Source organism: Belonocnema kinseyi, chromosome 1 (assembly GCF_010883055.1).
Source record: "Belonocnema kinseyi isolate 2016_QV_RU_SX_M_011 chromosome 1, B_treatae_v1, whole genome shotgun sequence".
In the NCBI taxonomy this organism is placed as follows: domain Eukaryota; kingdom Metazoa; phylum Arthropoda; class Insecta; order Hymenoptera; family Cynipidae; genus Belonocnema; species Belonocnema kinseyi.
Window position 1 is genome coordinate 168657956 of NC_046657.1, and position 21793 is coordinate 168679748.

Here is a 21793-nt window from a genome sequence, read left to right on the forward strand (position 1 = left end):
GAGCAAAAAAAATCACGATGTCATATGAAACTTGAAATGTTTGGTATTGGATATTGTTGACAGATGACAATACGCCAATTAGCACAAATGGTAAGTTCCGACTGGTATTGCCTGTAAATTTCGCACCAGCACATGGGTCTCAACATGGGCAGTGTCCATTTGATCGCGGGCTACCTGCTCGTCTGACCCTTTTCACTCGACTTTTCCTCACGTGACTGTCGGAGCGAGAGCGCTGTGCCCGGTAATAAACGTAGAATAGAGAAAAATTAATATTTTCAGATTTCCGCGCAAAAGTGAAGATTATTCTATTATTTTGAATGCGCGGTTTTTCCAGCTGTCTAAAATGCCACAATAAGAATAAGATACCTCCTAAACTTATTCACTTCTATTTCCATAGCGACCGCCACACAGTCTTCTATTCTTCCAAAGAGAACGTGTTTTCAATATATTTAATTCCTTCTGATTGTACCGGTAACGCACCTCACAGAGATATTTTTTATTCCTCATAAGTGGTCATATTTTGATTTTATTTAATTCCTTCCAATAAGTTCACAAAATATGTGTAATAAGTTGTTTCAATTCCTTCATGCGCAATATAAATTCTGAAATTTTAATTCTCACCAATTCAACTCTGTCTCTCTAGAGTTAAAATTATTAAAATGCACACATTTGTATAGATTTTTTTGTTGCATTTTTTAAAACGTCCAAATAAATTATTAAAATATAAATAAATATAATTTTGAATATTTTCGAATTTATAAGTTATAAAAAGATTTAATAATGAAAAATAGGTTAAATGAATGCTTTTGTTAAATTTTATCAAGTCGATTCAGAGGAATAGGATTTGAACTTTTTCTGTTCCCGTTGGGGGATTTTTAGATGGAGGAAAAATCGCGTATTCATAGGAATACAATTCTTAATTTTTCTGAATTCAACGCTTGTTATCGGGTTCATTTGAAATTTTACGATACTTTTCCTTTTATGTTTATTGCCACTGTTAAAAATAATATTAAATTCAATATACCCATGTGTATTAGAATTAATATATCAAGCACATGAAATTACCATTAAGGGCGACTATATGAAATTTCATATACATTCATGTTAATGACTTACAAGAAAAATCAGATAATTCCATTTTTCGCTAATTCAAAATAAGTTTAGCAGTTATTTTCGATTGTAAATAATAAAACATGATACCTTCTTCCTGTTAACCATGAATAAAATTGGATTTCAAGTTGAAACGTTCAATTAAGCAAATAAATAACAGACCTAACCTACAATTAACTGACTTCGCCTTAAATTTGCACTATTTAGAGCGAAATTAGGTAAAAGTTTCATCCGTACATTGGCACTTTTATAATAAATTACCATTCAGTCGACGAATTCTAGATTATTCATTTAATTGAAAATATTTGACAAGATTTAGAGAAATTCAAGCACGTTTAGTTTTCACGCACATTGCTACACTGACCTGTATATTAAATTTAATACACATGCATATTAAATTCACTACACCAATCTATGTAACATTTCAGTAGCGGTAGTGCATATTTGCTTCACACATATGTATATTAAACCTTGTACAGATTTTTCTAACAGCATGAGAAACTTTGAGTGAGATGCCAGGAATTCGAAAGAAAAAATCCACCAAGAGTAAACAAGGACCACCCCAATGGACATGTTTTTTACTAACCCTGGCTACGTTTACATTTGCCAGCATCTCAGTTAGACCAATCCGTATTGTGGCGACGTTCACAAAAATTGCAGTACTGCGCCAATATGGGTTAGCTGCTACTCACTTGTCATTGCTGGCGCAGTAATAGCTACCATGATTATTTAGTACTGCATGCGTACTGGGAAGACCGTATTATAAAATATTATTACTGTGAAATTTTTGTCAATTTATATAATAATAATAATAATAATTAATAAATAAACTGAGCCTCGGTGGCTCAGTTGGTTAGACGCTTGGACTTCACCACAGAGGTCCGGGGTTCGATCCCTGAGTCGGTACCTCTGGAAATTTTTCAATGTACCCTTACCGAGGTTCTGGTGGTTCGGAACCCACCTTAAGCTGTAGGACCCCCATCGTGTACTTGACTGCAACCCAGTCCGTCAATGATGGGGTAAAAACCAGGCTTTGTCCAATATGTCTGGGCAGACTGCTCTCATCAGATCACTTGATTGCATTATAAAAATGCGTCCGTGACTGATGATATATACCGGGAGAGCCCCGTGCAAAAATGATCAAATAAAAATCCAACTCTAACCAAAAATGCCTTACATATTGGGCAGTATAAGCCTGTGACAACATTTCGCCACAGAAATGTTTTATTAAATATTGAATAACTTGGAATAAAAATTAATATTTATTATTATTTATTCATTTCCTAACGTATTTCCATCTTAAATTGAATTTAAATTTTCGCGTGCTTTGTACATGATCGTCAGAAGTTGGTACGATTTAAATGGCTACCAACATCAACTCAACGTGGTTTTACTCGGCGTCGTGAAACGTTTTCTTTGTTCTTGCAGAAAAAGTGCAGTTTTTCGCGAAAGAATCTTCCAGGTACAAATTCCGTCTTCATGAAAAAAGGTAGAGATTTATGAGCAGCAGTAATTCAAGGCAATAATTAATCTCTCAAAGAAATCTGTTGTATTAAAACATGGAACACGTGAAAAACTACATGTTTAGAGTCTGTATTTAGGACACGTATAGGATTAATCATTTAAAGAAAAATTATGAAGAAATAAAAAACTTTAAATAATAGGAAATTGATATTCCTTTATTTAGCAACGTTGCGCTACTAAGCTTTATTACACATACAGCATATTTAGAAGTTAGGTCTTTTAGGTTTATAGATTAATATCACTTGAAAAGATCTTCCATGGTTCCTTTATCGCATTTAAAAAAGAATTTCATCGGGTTTTTGATTAAAATCGTTGTACTGTCATCTTAGCAAACTTAATATCACTAAGTATTTTTGAAAAATAATTATTCCTTTGAATGTATTAACATTAAGAAATTCGTCAAAGACTTTAATACTAAAATATATATTATACTTTGAAATTAAAACAATTTATATTTATTTAATATAGGCTTCCAGAATTTCCACGATTCTTCTTCGAAATTCTCAATAATTTCTAAATCCTTTTTAATTTGAAGACAAGATTTCTGCTCAGAAATATATGGAGGCCACTTTATATTGACAGCTCCACTAGAAGTTGGATTCCTACATAAAACAACACACTTAGTACAATTTTCAATGCAATATCTATAGAAATTAAAAAAGCAGTATGTAACTCTCACCCTGTTTTCGCAAAGTCTGTCCACATTTTTGTCATATGTTCCATCAATAAATAGTCAGTTGTACCACATTTTAGTTGTAACCTAGCATTGAAAGTAGTCATGTAAAAGAGATGAGTTAGATCATCGGCATGGCAGGCCCCTATAATATGTTCAAATTCTGTTATTTAAATTTCTTGCGCCCCTCTGGTCAAACCTATGAAAGAATTTTCAAATTACGAACCTTTCACCTTTAAATTGAATGCCATCTGTACCAGGGAAATTTCTGGATTATGTGAGTATTTATAAAGATAAGTTGGCGTGTTTTTCTGACATTGTATATCTAACATTTGCATAATTCCATTCACAAAGTTTACGTCGCTTTTGTATTGAATAAGAGCAGCTTGATCTTTTTTCGTTACTGGATTACCCTTAAAGTAATAATTTTTAACCTCTTTCGACAAATGACATACTAGGGTACTTGATTTCAGTTTGAAGTCGCTGGCTAAATCTGTTTCAAAAGTCTTGTCACAATTCTGGTAAAATTCATCAGATTCAGAGTCACCATCTAATGAAAATAAATGAGGTACGTTTTAATTTTTTTAAGAATACAAAAATTAAGTAGGGCTCTGTGAAACAAGAAAACGGTTACTTCAAATCAGGGGGTTAGTTCAACCCAATAAGTTAGATTCCATGTTTTTCTCAATTTTGACCTTAGGTTGGGTAAATATGACCCCGATTTCGGATTTGGCGACCCCAAAAACGTCTTAAAGTAGTCGTTCACACCAATTCAAAGATTAGCTCTCATATTGATCTTCACTTGACCTTGATCATGATCTGATGGGGCCAAACTGACACTGGATTCGGGTTCAGCGATCCCATAAACGTCTGAGATTAGAGGTTTTCTCCGTTCTAATAATTTTTTTCAGTTTAAACTTAAGTTGACCCTGAACCTGACCTTCTGAGGTGAAACTGAACCCGAATTCGGATTCAGCGACACCAGAACCGTGTAAGAATAGAGGTTTTCTCTAATTGAATGGTTACACATGTAGAAAGTGTGTGAATTAGCAATTTATAACAAAATTATAATGTGCCATGATTCAGGTAATAACCTTGATTACCGACAACTTAGTCATAAAACTATTTGCTTTGTTATTTAAGGCACTTTTGATTAAAAATGTCAAAAAATTGTCTTGTGGTCGGTGTCAATAGTTTTTTCAGTAAAGTAGGATTATCCTTTTTTCGATTTCCGTATTTGATTTTAACTAATAAATCCGATGAATTGCAAATCATATTTAATGAGAGACGAAGTGCTTGGATGAGAGCTTTGAAGCGTGATTTTTCTGAAAATAAAATGAAAGACAGACGAACTTGTTTCAAAGGTTTTTGATTGACATCTTTGAAAAACACGGCATGCTTCACTCATTTTAAACCACTAGCCAAATACCAAAACTTTCGCCACCAATAGTTAAAACAATGCAATTGAACCACATTCACAGGACATTATAATTTTCCTCGGTGCATTGCTAAATCGCACACTTTGCAAATTGATAAGTATAATTACAGAAATGGTTTTTCCATCTAAGAAGCAAATCGATATCACAACTCTTCGCTTACTTTCCGAGTGTGATATAATGTGAGAATAGTTCATATTTGAATGGAAAGCATTTGCGAATTAGCTGACAAATATCAAATTTAGGCGTTTGCATGGCAGAGAACTGATTACATGTTAACATTTTTAGAAATTAGACTTGAAAAACTGTATACCCGCTAACGTAAGTATTCCTTCATCGGAGGTGTAGCCAATTATGACAGGAACATCGATGCCATTTTCTAACGTCTCATTTAATGGTTTTGGTAAAAATGGATTTGAGCTGTTATCATCAACAGTTGGTACAAAAAGAAAGTCTAAAACCTTTGCTTTCTGCAAGTAAGGGAAAGTAAAACAGTAAATGCTGTAAAATAAATTACAGAGACGAAAATAATTTTTCTAGAATTTCCTCACGTTTACAAAAACTTTCTTTTGGGCCACAACAATGTCTTGTGCAGCTAGGGTCTGGAGAAACTTTACCGTTTCTTCAGGATTACTCGATGAATTTCCTAATTTAGCAGCTAATTTTATAGCGTATTCTTTATTAGAAAATTGAAAAGCCCAAGGATTATTGGCAGCCGCACTCTGGATAATTGCTTTGTGAAATAAGCCTGAAATATAAGGAGAAATTATATTTGTTGTGTAACAAATCAATTTATGGCAACAGTACCTTTAGCTAAAGGTGAGATGCAGAGATAATGAATCGATACACCACCCGCAGATTCACCAAAAATGGTAACATTGTTTTTATCACCACCAAAATTTTCAATATTTTCCTGAACCCAATTTAAAGCTAAAACTTGATCCTTTAGACCCTGGTTTCCTGCGCAACAATCTATATTCATGTTTAGGAATCCTATGGGAAGGTGAATAACAATGTATGTTAAATAAAAAATGAATTAAGTAATAAGGGAGTACATAAATGATGGAAATCAGTTATTTACCTAGGATCCCAAGGCGGTAATTAATCGAAACAAAGACAATATCATGTTGAAGAAAATAGTCCGGCCTGTGTAATTTTGCACCAGCCGAACCAGTGGTAAAACCTCCTCCATGAATCCAGACCATTACTGGTTTTTTTTCTGACAAATTTTTAGTGGTCACGTTCAGATAGAGACAGTCATCGCCACCAACTGGTTGATTATTAACCATAGAAATTTGTGCTGAAACCCCCCCTTCCTCTGAAGCATCTCGAACTCCATCCCAGATTTTTGGAGGTTGGGGGTCCTACAAATAAAAAAATATTCTTTTAAATCGTATTTGGTATTACGTACTTGAATTTTGCAAAGTTTATATTAAAGAGCATAGCACACTAAGTATGTTATATAAGTTTACTCTGCCCGAGTCCACTCTATACATCTTTCGTAAGTTGTAAATGAGAGGTTTTGTTTCCCAAATGCTCAGACTCGCCCTGCTAGAAATTTCTGATAGAACTTTCTTTCTGAAGCTTTCCACATCTTTCAGAGCCTTTCCGAATCTGCATCTGAACTTCTACCCGAAACCGCACCACCAGTGTCTTTCAGAATCTTTCAGAATTTATTAGAAACTGTCCCAGCGGTATCTTTCTGTTTTTTTCCGATTTTTTCCAAACTTTCCTGCGCGCAATTTTTGTCAGTATGTAGTAGAGTTTATCAGAAAATTAAATTATTTAATATTGTTTAATACAACTTGAAATTTAATTATTGGGTAATTCTAAATAAATTTTTACAATTAAAATATACTGAAGGATTAGTAAGTAAAAAATTATTCATTTAATAAATTTCAAACTTTAATAATTTTCATAATTACATATTTTTTTCACATTTATAACTGTTTAATAATTTTAATAGTAGGTTAGTGAACAAATTGTGGACAAAAGGAATTATTTTTCAAACCTTGTTTAAACAATTATTTTGTTTGCTCAAATTATTATAACTAATTTTTTATACTAATTTTCAAAAATAAAATAATATATATTATTAATTATAATAATTATTATCAATAATTAACAATTTCTGATAACACCTGATACAAATAAATGGGACATTTCTGATCAAATCTGATATAGCTGATAGAATCTGATCTTATCAGAAATAACATCTGACAGAATTATATTGGAACAAATTTTCGGAAAAAAACTGACCAATTTAGACGAAGAATTCGGAAAGATTCTAATAAAATCTGACAAGAAAATTTTTTCGACTGTTTTAGAATCCAGCAGAAATTTCCTTTAAGAATCTTTCCGATTTTCTTAGCAGGGCAATAAATAATTTTTAAGCGATCCGTGGGGGTTGACATTTTTTCATCATTCCGGGTGCTTGATTTCAGGAAGACCTTCACCTCTCACACAGAAAAAGTATGCGCAGTTTATCGATATCAGCAGATTACTTAACTTATTGACAAAGATAACTAAACTAAAGAATTGTTTTTTATGTGAGACAGATTCACATCTTATGTCTTCATAACATATATATTCGGCTTTCTTAAAATCATAACCAGAATCGCTGGTAAGAGCAAACGATTAAAAAAAAAGTAAAATAAAGGACCACCCTAGCACAGTGTCCTTATTGAGAAAAATGGATTTCGAAAACTTGCGACTGAGTCCTATGTTTCAAGGAAATCGAATCCAGGTTGAATTTTAGTAGGAGAGTAAATCTGGAGGACCAATCTAAAGGAAATTTGAAGGAGTTGGGCTCATATCCCAGCGGAGCTAGACATAATTTTTTTCACAATCTTAAGATTAATTGATATTTTAATAATATTAATTTAGACCAGTAGACAAAACAAAATTATCATGTAAAATTATTATTTACTAGAAGAGTATTCGAAGTCCATCGCACCAACAATAATTGGAGTTCTGCGCCTTCGGAGGTGATTGGGATGGGGCCAAAGCAGTTTAGAACTCAGTCCGGCAAGGCAGTGGAAAGGACTCGCAATATTGACCGTGAATTCTAAATCCTTAACTGCCAGTTCTCAGCTCGGGATTACTCAATAAAATCCTGGATGCTTGGAATCCATATGGATTTGGCGACCTCAAAAACGTATGAGTATGGCGCTTTAGTGTGGGGTAAAGAATTTTTTGTGGGGCTGTGTTATTTATGTATTCATCATATTCAAATATCAAAATATAAATTTTTATAATAAGAGATCTTCCATTAACTACGTTATCAATTTTGAATTATTTGTAACCCCCGTCCTCTCTCGCTGACATATCCCAAAATGCCCTCAAAACAGAGCAAAGTATTTCAAATAAAATTAACATAAATACCATATTCAATTAAATTACAAAATACCAAAAGGACCAGCTTGAACAAACCCGTTAAATTTTATATCAAACAGATAACTATAGAAATATTGAAATTTTATGCCTAAGAAGCATTTGTTAACAAATGCTCCGATTTGCAAACAAAAAGTTTAAAATTCAACCAAAAAAAATTTGATCTCTTAACACAGAAACACCAATTTTTTAGAAGGTAGTTGAATTTTCTTTAAAAAATTCAGTTTTATACAATAAAAGATGAATTTTATACATTTTTAACAAAATAGTTAAATCCTCAATGGAATGGATCAATTCGTAAGTATATACAGTGGGTGCGAAAAGTATTCGTCCACCTCTTTTTTATGACTGAATAAATTCTCTTAATTTTAATTATACCGGAGCTAAAAAAATGTCTCTTTAAAAGGTTGATTGTTTTTGAAATTATGATTAAAATAAGCCCGGGGTGAAGCCAATTTGTCTAGTTCTTAAGTAGATATCGCAAAAATAGTGTAAATTTCTGTTTTCTTAAATTTTCAATAACTTCCGAAATAGTCAACATTTTTCAATGTTCTTGGATTCATTTTGAAGCTTTTTTTCACCGTATCAAAACAGCTTACGAGTATAAATTGTAAAAATTTCTTTTTGAGTTGCAAGAACTTGAACATGTAAAAAAGAAGTTGGAAAAATTTAAACATTATTTTTGGTAACAAAAATATTTTTGTAAAATATATGAAACATATAATTATGAAGCTTCTATGTAATTTTCCCAAAATATATATTTATTTAACTTTTATTCTGATTTGCCTAAAGATAAGATGTTTTCAAATTTATCCAATTTTTTTATTACAACTTCAAGGTCTTGCAATTCGAAAAGAATTTTTTTACAATTTATACTCGTAAGCTGTTGTGATACGGTAAAAAAAAGTTATGGAAAATTCAAGAAAACATTGAAATTTGTACTATTTTTGCAATATCTATTTAAAAACTAGACAAATTGGTTTGGGCTTATTTCAAACAGAATTTCGAAAACAATCAACCTTTTAAAGAGACATTTTTTTAGCTCTGGTACAATTAAAACTAAGAGAATTTATTCAGTCACAAAAAAAGAGGTGGACGAATACTTTTGGCACCCCCCGTGTGAAAAATTTCGGGGCGCTGGCCAGACCGTCTTGTGTCTGGTCAGACGCTGGACAGACGGTCTAATAGAGCAGCTGGCCAGAAGTGTAACGCCTAAACCATGAGATGGACTAGATTAGACGGCGCTGACCAGCCGCTGCTCAGCTCGTCCAGAATAGATGAGCTGATCAGACGCTGACCAGACGTGTAACGCTTTTACCACGCGATGGTTTAGATTGGATTGTACAGAAAGAGGAGGGAAAAAAGTATCAGAACTTCACAGATCGTACACTACCTTTTAAATCAGAATTTTAATATGCTCTAAAAAAAATTTTAAGTTAAAATATTCAGTAGTTTATTTTTTATGAAAGTTTTCGTCACTGGGGTAAAAACTTATCCCGTTGTGGCAAGTATGTTACTCTATAGATGCGTGGCAGGCAAGGATTAAATTGAAATATTTCAGTTCAAGATTCATCATTTATTCGTTTTTTTTGTTGAAAATTATTTTAGTTTACTTTAAGTTCAACTATTATATAATAATGATCACAAAATAGCAGGCAATTCACGATATTAGCCCTAAGTACGGCCGTCCTACGGACGCCGAGCGATACGCGACAATTAACATAACCTACAAAATCATTGATCGATATCGATTTTTTATCAAGTTTTAAATGCTAATACATGGATTCTTTCCTTATTGTGTTGGGTGATTTCAAAGCAGGATATTTTGACTGCTGTGTTGATAATAAAATAGCAGACAATTCACGACATTGGTCATAAGTATGGCCATCCTACGGACGCAGAGGGATAGGCGACAATTAACACAACATAACATTTTTCTCAAATCATTATTGTCCATCTTCGTCTTTATTAAAAATGTGGCTAGGAATAGATTCAGTACGATGAAAAGACATATATAAAATCTTCCTCTCTGGTCTTTTGTAGGTTAGATTGCAATATGACAAAGAATCAATTAATTTTATCTCATATAAGTGGATATTATATTGCTCAACAATTATCAAAAAAATATTGAGTATACAAACCTAGACATGTGTCATTCTGACTTCAAGACAAAACTTTCCTGCAAACTTTAATATTCTTTTAGGTTTTCCCAATCATTTCTGTCTGCTGAGGATTACACCATACACTGTTACGATAGCACTTCCCATTTTCAACAGAGACCGTCTGAGAGGGTCGAGCCAGACCACTTCGATGAATCTTTGAAATTTTTGCAATCGAGTCCGTCTAAGAGGGCCAAGGCCAGCGCCCTGTCAGACCGTCTTAAGTAGACGGTCTAGATTCGGTCTAGCCAGCCGATCTCTCTACATAAGACTGCCACGAAATTTTTCCACACGGGCCACTGTAGATAAATTTTTAAGAAACAAGATTATTTTCTAATAAAAAGGTGAATTTTTAACCAAACAGTTTTATTTTCTTAAAGAACGAGATGTATATTTGCAGATTACTGGTCCAAAATTTTTGTTTATTATATCATTCTGCATCTCTCAGAATACGAATATGATGTTTCGATAACACGTCGGTGACCCTTATGAAATATATAAAAATGGGAATTTTTGAGCCTAAAATGTAAAGTAGAGGAAGTGAGGTTGGTTATTGATATTATAGCATTTAAGTATTTTTAGTGTAATTCAATATAAAGGTGTCACTGATAGATGTTATATGTTGTGGTATTACATTGCACTTTTACGTTCACAGAAGTTGTACGAGGTGGTAGGTTCCATTAAAATGTTGAAGGCATAAGAAAAATGTTAATACTTTACTCCGCCTAAGAGACGGAAAACAAGATTGTGAATGAATAATTAATAAATCTGTTTGTTGTGGTTAATGCCATTTCGGTGCCGTCTCACAGGCGGAGTGCGGCAGCAATTGAGTGTCCCCATGCAAGAACAAGACGTAGATTTTTCTAGCGCGGCGGAGTTGGCCTCTGACGACTGAAAATTCAAATTAGAAAATTTGAATTTTAAAACATATATTATCATAGATAATTACATTCCGCATCTTTTTTTTCCTTACAAGAAAATCGTATCTTGTTTTTTTTTAACAAATTGCACAAACAGATTTTATTCAAAAGTCGACTTTTAATTCGATTTTTGTCTTTGACTCGAGCTCAAATCCACAGTTTTTGGAATTTCTTTATTCAACAATATAAAAAATTATTTTCAGAGCTATTGCATATTTCGTTCCACAAAACGTTTAAGTGTTTCGTTTATCGAGGAAAGTTTGAGCGAACAAAAACTTACTGCGGAGAAGTTGTTCAGAAAGGTACAAAGAAGTTTTCTGCAAAGGCTTTTTTCAAATAAATTAATAGGTAAAAAACTGTGAACGATAAACTTTGAGCGAGCGACTGATCTTTATGCGTGTATTGCGCCGAGTCGAGATGTCTTGCAGTTTAGGCAAGTTTAATACAATTTTATTAATGTGAAGTTCATATTATTCCTCTTCAGATAACATAGAATCATCGACTTCTTCAATTTTTGTCATCGACGCAAAGTAATCTGTGAAAAATTTTTGACCTTTAGGAGAGAAATATTTAAGCAGGCTTTTAACGTCATTCATTTTAGCTTTTGTGAGACCGACTTTTGGAGGGGCAATCTTTTCCAAGTCTCTGAGTTTAATGCTTGGCTGAATAGTAAACAAAGAAGGATTTTCGCCGTAATAATGATCAAAAAGCTGAACATTGCCGTTTGGTAAATATTTAATTACACAAGCCTGACTGATTTTCATAGCTTTCGGAATTCGTACGTTTCCTTTAAAAGATTTTTCAAAATCGTGCAAAATATTGTTTGCTGATTGCTCTAGTTTTTTCTTTTTTTGCGAGTATAAACCAAAATTTCGATCACACTGACAAGAGGAGTGACCGCGAACAGGAAAAATATGCCAGATTTCAATATGAAGATCTATGCATAGTGTTAAGAAGAAAGCAAACACTGTGTAATTTCGATTTTGTCCGCCTGCTGCATCAGAAAAAAGTACAATTTTCGTGAAACGTGTTTCATCAAATTCTTTTTCAATTACGTGTTGTATAAAACTACACACAGTATTCGCTCCCTTTTTCGCACTACCTTATAAGAAAGGAAACATGTAACTGTTTTTTTGAGGTAAATACGTGTACGTTAAATAAATATAACCAGAATAATCTTTTATAAAAATGTTCTGAAACGGGAATTTTTGGCAATGGAAGATTTTGCACGTAATCGAATTCACAGCAAAGTACATTTTCTTCTGAAAGCAGTTCTTTTTTTAAAGCCCGATATTCCTGAACATTTTTTTTGTGATTTGCAATTCCATCAGATTCTATAGCTTGTAAGGAACATAAATAACATTCATTGCAAACATCTGTTCTCGGTAATTTAAATGAAACGTTAATATAATGGTTGAAGAAATTACTGTAGGTATCTTCGTGCAAATCTAGTTCACTTCCTGTCGTAGCAGCATAAAATTCTAAAAATTCCTGATACATTTGGTGCAAATTTATTTCAGGATTGATTATGTAGTTTAGAGATATCGAATCTCTACTATAGTGAGATTGTTGATGTGGCATGGACAGACAGTGAACTTTTATCAATTCCTTCACATCATCAGTCAATTTGACGCATTCATGTTCATGCTTACTTCTCTTATCATCTAAACTTTCTCTAGCTAAAATCTTTTTCTGAACGCATTCTAACCTTCCTTTCCCTATATTCAAAATTTTAAACAAAAACTGTTTGCAGAAAACAATATTTGTTTGATCAGTTGAGAAATAATATGTCCACAAGATTAGATGCGGAACTTCGGTAGCATTTACTCGCAAAGGGTCCTTGCATTTCATTAACGCACTGAGAAAAATATTTTGCTTGTTGAAATATTTTGACTATGAAATTTACTCTGTGCAAAAGTTGAAATCTTCAAAGAACTTATTTGCTTACAGAAGTTTTGAACTGGCACAAAATTATTACTGCAGTTTTTTTTATCTTTAAATTTTCAATAAAATACGCCTTTATCACGGTATTTATATAGAAGTTCAAAATGTAGAAAAAAGAGAACCTCATTTTTTTAAGCTGTTATCGAAAGAAATAACCAACTAAATGTTATACGTACTCTATTTCGGCATGTTTTATTAACATTTCTAGCCCACGCTTCTTCATATTTTGTTCGTTTCCTCCCTCTAAAAGAACCTTGGGATTCACTTTCCATCACAGTAATTTGAAAATTAGTTTAGATGATAATTTTATTATTATCAACTATAAATTTATTTCTCACTAAAGCTAAAACTCGCAATTCGTATACGAAGTGTACACTTTCGTGGTCAGAATAGAAATGATCAATTTTGTTTTTGTAGAAAACTGCAATGTTTTGGCTTCTTTTGGGATTAAGAAAGCTGAAGAACGTTTGGCGGTCATCTAATGTTTGAATAATCAACCTTTGAGTTCATTGTACCGCCGTATAGGGAAAGACATCCCGACTCGGCATAATACACGCATGAAGATCAGTCGCTCGCTCAAAGTTAAGCGTTCACAGTTTTTTATATATTAATTTATTTGAAAAAAGCCTTTGCAGAAAACTTCTTTGTACCTTTCTGAACAACTTCTTTGCAGTAAGTTTTTGTTTGCTCCAACTTTCCTCGATAAACGAAACACTCAAATGTTTTGTGGAACGAAATATGCAATAGCTTTGAAAATAATTTTTTATATTGTTCTAAATAAAGTTGAAAAGTTGTATCGCTAATTTTCATAACAAGGATATTATAAGGAATATTTCCTCTGAATTTTATAAAGGAATACCAAAAACTGTGGATTTGAGCACGAGTGGAAGACAAAATAGTAACTGAAAATCGACTTTTGAAAAAACTCGTTATTTGCAATTTGTTAAAAAACGAAAAAGATACGATTTTCTTGTAAGGAAAAATAAGATGCGGAATGTAATTATCTACGATAATATATGTTTTAAAATTCAAAATTTCCAATTTGAATTTTCAGTCGTCAGGGGCCAACTCCGCCGCGCTAGAAAAATCTACGTCTTGTTCTTGCATGGGGACACTCAGTTATAAGTAGTAGAAAATAGTTATGTTACAGGTATGGGTATTAATTATTTGGTCTCATTCATTTAAGTAGTAAACAGTGGCGTTATGTATTATTGTATTTCTTCGCTCACGCAATCACTTTGATGGTGATGCCGTAAGAGCGAGTGAGCAAAGACATAAAGCGGTTGTCATAGTCATCCAATATTTGAACGTATCTTTTATCAGCATTTAAATGCTGATATGTTTGATAATTATATTAGACAGAGTTAATAGAAAGAAGAAGACTAAATGCCTCAAATACCATCCAAATATGATCATAAGTCAACAGTGTTGTTGTTCTTGACTATATGGTGCTCTCTAAATCTGAATCAGTGAAATTTCACTGATTTTTTCTGACATTTCACTGATTCAAATAGCAAGAAATGAGTCAGTGACAATCAGTAAAAGGTGACTTATTGACAATTTAGCAATCATAATAATAGTAAATTATGCAACGTGGAGCGAAAGGAGCAGAAAAATCTTCTCACGAGCGCAGTAATTTTACTTTCACCCCGCTAATTTTATTTTCGCCCCGCAAATTTTACTTTCGCCCGCTAATTTCACATTCGCCCGTTAATTTCACTTACGCCCCGTTAATTTTACTTTCGCCCCGTTAATTTTACTTTCGCCCCGCTAATGAGGTTTTCGGGAATTATGTGCTTCTTTCGCTCCTATTATCAGGGGAAAAAGGTGGCCATTTCTGTCGAGTGTGGAATACAATAATATTTTTGTACATTCAATCAAACTATCATAGTAAAACTTATAAATATGATCAATTATTAAAAAAGGTGAAAATTTCCGCTGCTTTTCAATGACAAACAGCCTCACGTATTGCTTTAAATTCAAGACTGGATTGTCTTGTACAAACCCGTTAAGTAAGTACTTCCTATACGAGTTACAGTATATTTATTCCACAGTTAATTCAGCAGACTTACAGCCCGAAAATTAAAAAAATTATTTCATCAATGAATTCTTCTTGCTACTTAAGTGAAAGAGTAACAACAACGCTTAACTTAAAAATTTAGAGGTTATGCTTCACCTGATTTACTCTGGTGTTACTGAACTGATTAGTGAATAAGTTCGAAATCACTGATCAATCAGTGAAATGTCTAATTACTATTTCAATCAGTGAATTCTTCACTGATTCATGTTTAGAGAGTACATTTCCATACAAATTATTTATAATATGATGAGTCTTTCGACTAGAGTATGGAAACATTGTCATGATCAGAAGTGCGATTTTCTTCAAACGGATGCTTAGTTAGTGCAGTTTGGTTAATTCTTCTATTTGCCAGTTCATCTGATTTTTGGTGTCCTTTTACTCTGATTACTAAATATCTCTTTGATTGTCCGATATAATGTTATCCACAATCAATAAAAGCGATTTTATAGATAGTGTTTGTACATTTTTCCATGGGAAGTTTATTTTTTTGGCTTGTAAAACAATGGGGAGTGTCTTTCATTGGTTTAAATAGAATTTTTAAATTGTATTGTCTGTAAAATCTAGTGAAAAATTTGGACAATAAAGGACAATATGGATGTGCAATAAATTGATCTAAATTGAGATCTTGGTTTTGTAAAATGTTGTTGCTTCTGGTGATAAAAATTAACCGCGTAGTTCAGTCATCTGGTCGGAAAAATAGGACGAAGATGGTAATTTCTAGGGCAGTTATTTTTTTCTCTTAAGTAATTCATTTGAGGGTGTATAATATGGGGTCAGGTTCTGTGAACAGGAGTTCTCCAGGAACACGCAAATTTTTTGGTAAAAGGCACAATAGATCACATTCCATTGGATTGGATTGGTGCTTTCCTGTGCATTTAAGAGGTAAAAGTATTTTTATAAAAGTTAAAGTAGATAAAATTCTGCTTAAAACTAATAAATAAATCTTGTTCTATCATAAATAGTCTCAGAGTTACGGACTGTAAAACTATCCCGATTATTTCTAATTTTTTGCCAAAAATCACATGTTTTTTTTTGTTTCTCTGTAGCTCGGATCCTGATGGCCAGATTTAAAAATTGTAAACGGATCAATTAAAGTAGACGAAATATCTGTAATTCCAACAACAAAAACATTGTCCTAACTATTTTAGATCGCAAGCTAGCACCTGCCAAGGGTAACCCATTTCGACCTGAATTTACAGGTAAATGCCCAGAGTTCAGTTTTTTGTAAGTAGCTTGTTTTGGGGTTGTCACAGAATACATTTCTTACAGACTGAATACAAGAGATGATCTTACGTCTTAAGTACCCAAATAAAAAAGTTGTTCACATTAAAAGATTAAATATCAACCAAATTAGACGGTAATTTTAATTGCTTTTTTCTCAGCAATTTCAAATTGGTTTCAGAATATTCTACATAAACACTTAAATTATGGATTTTTTATATTATCATTTTTGGGCATATTTTTTTTTGCGCATTATACGAGCATTTGAAGAAACATTATTACAACACTATTAATTTTCTGTGGTTGGTTTAATTCCATTCTATTTAACCTGATGAGGAAACTAGAAAGGTTTCGAAACGCCATGCTCATCTTCAATGCCGTTTAATATTACAATAAGAAAAACAATTGTCTGGAAGTTGTCGTTCACTTTTTTCATCTCAGATTTCTAAACAAGAACTAATATAAAAAGAAAATTATTACCCTAAATCGAAGATCACCGATGGGAGGTTCTGCATATGGAATCCCATTGAAGCATATAACTTCTCCAAACACAGTGTTTAATGCAACGCCTTTTAAAGTTCCTTGACTAATTTGAACTATAAATTCACTCATTTTGCATCAAAATATGGCAATCCGTGTGTATGATGAGTTCCCCTTTAGTAATAAAAATTGTCAGACTAGTAATTGGTAGTTTTACAGAAAATAAATTTTTACGTAAATAATACTGCGCTTAAAAATAAAAAAACACCCTTGAAAGGGGTTGAAAATTGTATTTTTTTATATAACCCAAAAATTTCAATTTTCATCATTGATAGAAAAGTACCCTTAAAATTTATAAACACTTAAAATTACAAAAAGCTTTATGTAACAGGATCACTTATAAAAGCTAAAAGGGCACCTCTTAAGAAAGTTTCAGCCAAATATTTGGCTTTTTATTTATTTAAAAAAAATTGTTCGTACTTAAGTCGAAAGTCAGATACAAGTCCCTTTACTTTCAGTTCAGAAACATATTCACGAACTTCCTGGGCGCACGAGAAAGTTTCTCATGAATGCAGAAAAAATGTATGGGACATCTTAGAATGTTAATATTTTGTCATAGCTGTCTTATGCGCTATTTTGTAGATTCATTTAAAAACCTACTTATTTAGAAAATTCAGCCTTAAAATAGAGAAAATCAAAATTAAAATTTATATCTTTCACAGAGGTTTTAATTTTTCTGATGGTAGAACCAGGCTCCTAAAGCTACAATGCATTTGTTTACGTTAAACATTGGATAGGAGTTTATTCTAAAAAGGACCGAGGGCGCCACTTTTCCGACACGTAAACACATTTTTAAATCGGTGAGGACAGATGAGGGACCACGCAAGCGTACCCAAAACTATTTTCAAAGGCATAATAATTTGAAATTGGTCAGAAATAATTAGCATCAAGATTTTTTTAGGGCTGAAATCTGTCTAAGAAAAATTTTGAAAAAATAAGTGCTAGTGTTTTTAGTGACTCTTTAATTAGGTGTTTGTGCATAGACCCCCCCCCCCCTGTGTCGACCGTGTATGTGTAAGAGGTTGTAGTACTTTTACTATCCGGAGGAGAAATGTCCCTCAAATTAATGGAACAGGTGGCACCACGATAACTTTTCTCATTGTACGCTATGCACGCGAGGCCTCGCGTTAAGTTTGAGCGCGCCTATGGCGCGCGGGTACCCTCTCCCGCTTCGCTCTCGTTTTCGTACATTAAATGAATCGTACGTTTAATTAAGAGTGTAATGGATCGTCCAAATTTTCGATCTCTGGTTTTTAACGGACATTACGATTATGCAAGCACAGAATCCGAAAATCATAAAATGTTGTCAGTGTATGCCTGTGTGTCTCTCTGAATGTGTGTATGTCTGTCTGCTGTGTGATTGTATCAGGGTATAATCTAAGCCTCATTTAGAACTGACCGAATCCCTATTATACGAAAACTAAAAAAAAAAAAGTTGTCTTGATATATATGAGTATATAAATACAGATAAATAATGTAAGATATGATTGGGTTAATTTTTGAAAAATTCCTTGCTTCCTTGTCTTTGATTTTTAAGTAATTCTTGTCTTTCTGTGCGCGATTTTTTCTCTCTTTTCTCCCTCTATCAACTTTTGAAATGTGTTTTTGCACTGCCCATAATCAAGTTTTAGAACTGATCATTTTTTTTTAGAACTGCTCTTTTGGTCAGAGCTGCCCGTTAGATTATACCCTGGATTGTATGTATGGTAACCTGAAAGTTGTAGCCACGCTAACTTTTGAATGATTTCTCCAATCGATTCAGTCTTTGATTTACTTCTTAAATTTCCAAAAATAAAGGTTAAGTTCGTTAAGCAGAGATTTAGAACCAAAATTAACAAATTTAGAGCATTTTCGAAATCTGACATTTTTTTTCTTCAATTTTAGAAATTTTCGTCAAAGTTTATTACAGATGGGTAGAAGAATTAAAAATTATCCAAATAAAATTTTTTATTTGGATAAAAATTAGAAATATTATATACTTTTGAAAATTTTGAAAATTTTCAGAAAAATAGAAAAAAAATTTTTTGATGGATTAAGAAATTTCATTTTAATTCTTCGCTAGATATCAGATATATTCAGATGCTATCTGACTTAAGTTTTTTGATTCGACAAGAATTCAAAAAGTTACAGCTTTTTTAAAATGTGAAAAAGAACTTTTTATGAGTTTTAGACATTTTTGTCAAATTTTCTGATGTATGGCAAAAAGACTTGCAAGTTATCCTAATGATATTTTCAAATTGATAAAAATTAAAAAAGTTATTTGATTTTCAACGTTTTGAAAACTTTCAAAAAAAAAAAGGAAAATAAAATTTGTTTGAATAGGTTAAGAAATATTAATCCAAATTTCCACTAGATATAAAATATATGTATTTCAAAACAATTCGCATGCAATTTCGTAATTAGAAAAAACTTCAAAAATCTGGATCGTTTTAAAAAAGATGCCATTTTTGCTTTTAACAGATCCGTACGTTTTAAACGTTGTTTTTAGTAGATTTAAACAATATTTACAAATTATCTTGATAAAGTTTTTCAAATGGACAAACATTATCGAGCGCGAAGCGCGAGTTTCATAATAAGAATGTAATCGTCAAAGCTTTAGGTGCTTCGAGAACCTTCTTTAAAAACGAATCGGAAAAATGCAGTTAAAGTGTACGTATTAAACGTACGAAAAAAAGCATGAAGCGCGAGAGTGTACCCGCGTGCCTTAGGCGCGCTCAAACTTGACACGTAGTGCCGAGGGTGAATGTGCCCGCGCAGCGGGCATATTTTTAACAATTCTTGTGATAAAATATTTAAACTTCAGACTTTATAAAATTTTAATTTACTTTTATGGCCAAGTCGGTGGGTCCAAGTTTTCCGGGAGTGAATTCTCCTTATACTACTTCGTGATTACATGCTTAAAAGGTGATGCACGTTTTCTGGACGTTGTAAAAAGATAAGATTTTAAATACATATTTTATGATAATATATTTTGCTTGTAACAACTAAAAACTGTTAAAGGTTTAACAGATTCAGTGCCGACATAACACAAATGCATTCAGATTCATCAACACGATTAATAGCAATGCTTCTTAGAAAAGTGTTTTTTATTACAATTACTGAACCTTATGCTTCTTATATACTTAAAATATGTTCTAAATATTAAAAAATCGTTCGAAGTTAACAAAAAATGCAATTTTCTATTACTTAAAATAAATTATAAAATTCTCATAAATTCTCAGATAATTTATTTCTCTGTTATATTTTTGGTAATATTCTCAATCTCGTACCGTTCTCAATGTAATATAACCGACTCCATAACTCTATGCATGGGGCTGGTGTGGTACAAAGAAGAACGCGGCAACGGAAAGTCAGCGTCAGTCAAAAATCTTAAAGTCAGCTCGCTTTGCGGCAAAAACATCCGTGAGTTTTGCTCGTAAATTCAGATTTATTATAATTCAATAAACTTACGACGGACAGTCTGTCGATCTAGATGACCTAACTCCTTAAGTACGAAAATAAAATTCGAGGTTACGTTCAGCGCCATAACAGAGATATCATGGACGGATTAAAAAATTACGCTCTGCGATAACCATGTTATCAATTCAGTCTATAAAACAGTTAATATATCGTTTATTAAAAGAGCTGCAAACTGAACCCTCGTTAACCCTCGGATTGTCACATGCAGAAAATTTGCAACTAAATGGGATTACACAATTGAGTGAAAAACTATTTAGTAGTAAGTAACAATATCATTAGCATTCTAAGCGAATAACCGATAATTTCACCCGCATAATTATTGCATAAAAAAGATACTAAGAAAATTTGGAGATACAAGTTAGGCGTCTTTTGATTCTAGATCTTATGTTTTACGGTTTAAAAACCAATGGTGTCATTTGAAAAATTATATTTTGTTTTTAATGTCGTTTTTATAATTAAAAAAACTTCGCGTTCCATCAAACATTATTTTTAACAAATATAAAGATCATTTGGGTGTATAACTCTGGTTCATTAATTTTTTTCGTATCTTGCGTCTTTTTTTCCAACAAATTTGTTTTTTATTTTCAATGTATTTTTTCTCGATTAAAACTAAAACTAAGCATCCTATTAAAAAATGATGAGTAACAAATTATTAGCTCTTTTTATGTTAACATCTTTTGTTTAGTTGTTTCCTTCCTTGCTCCTGTCATTCCTCTAATTTTTTTCATATCTATAATTGCTTTTTACGAATAAAACAAAAAAGGCGCATCCTATCAAAAATTGAATAATAACAAATTTTTAGACCTTTTTTGGGTGCACAATTTTTGTCGGTTTATCTTTTGTCATAGCATGCATAGCCTGGCCGCAAAATGGAAATTTTTATTTTTGTGTGCAATCAAAAATTCAAAAAGTTTTTATGACAATCCTGTACACGGAAAAAATATATGAGTAAAAAATTCACGAATTAGCAGCTAGGTCTCAGATATGAGAAAAATTCATCGGATATTGATGTATTTTCGTAAATAATCTGCGAATTTTGAGAGAGAATTGTCGAATTCGATATGATAATTTAAAAACCGCTTAACACTTATTTCTCCGTGCGTAATTACAAAAATATTATGAGTGATTGGAACAAGTTTCACAGAGTACTCACGAGCTTGCCTGACAAATCTGGGAAATAGGAAGTAAGCTTTTACCTGGCCCGCAAACACTCTCAGCCATACGCGCGGTGCGTATGTGCACGCGTTTGTATGGTTCGATTTCGTTGGATGAGTGGCTAGAAGTTTTATAATAGGGTAAGGGGGGTAGCGCCAACCGGCGGGGCAAAGGTGACT

The 21793-nt window shown here is 32.6% G+C and overlaps 1 protein-coding gene across 6 annotated transcripts; it reads right to left on the reverse strand.

Annotated features, from left to right (window-relative positions):
- Positions 1-2768: 2768 nt before the first annotated feature.
- On the reverse strand, positions 2769-21703 carry LOC117168089 (esterase E4-like). Of its 6 annotated transcripts, none has more exons than XM_033353457.1 (9): positions 21656-21703; positions 16941-17114; positions 5825-6107; positions 5551-5736; positions 5295-5491; positions 5057-5213; positions 3534-3857; positions 3314-3452; positions 2769-3236 (listed from the first exon to the last, which is right to left on the reverse strand). In XM_033353457.1, the coding sequence occupies exons 2-9, from the start codon at positions 17070-17072 to the stop codon at positions 3074-3076; spliced, it is 1581 nt and encodes a 526-aa protein (XP_033209348.1). In that variant the 5' UTR covers positions 17073-17114; positions 21656-21703; the 3' UTR covers positions 2769-3073. The 6 variants fall into 6 exon arrangements, with proteins under 6 accessions (XP_033209348.1, XP_033209354.1, XP_033209364.1 ...); XM_033353463.1 differs by having other exon boundaries at positions 21613-21659; XM_033353473.1 differs by lacking the exon at positions 16941-17114 and having other exon boundaries at positions 21656-21699.
- Between the last annotated feature and the right edge of the window lie 90 nt (positions 21704-21793).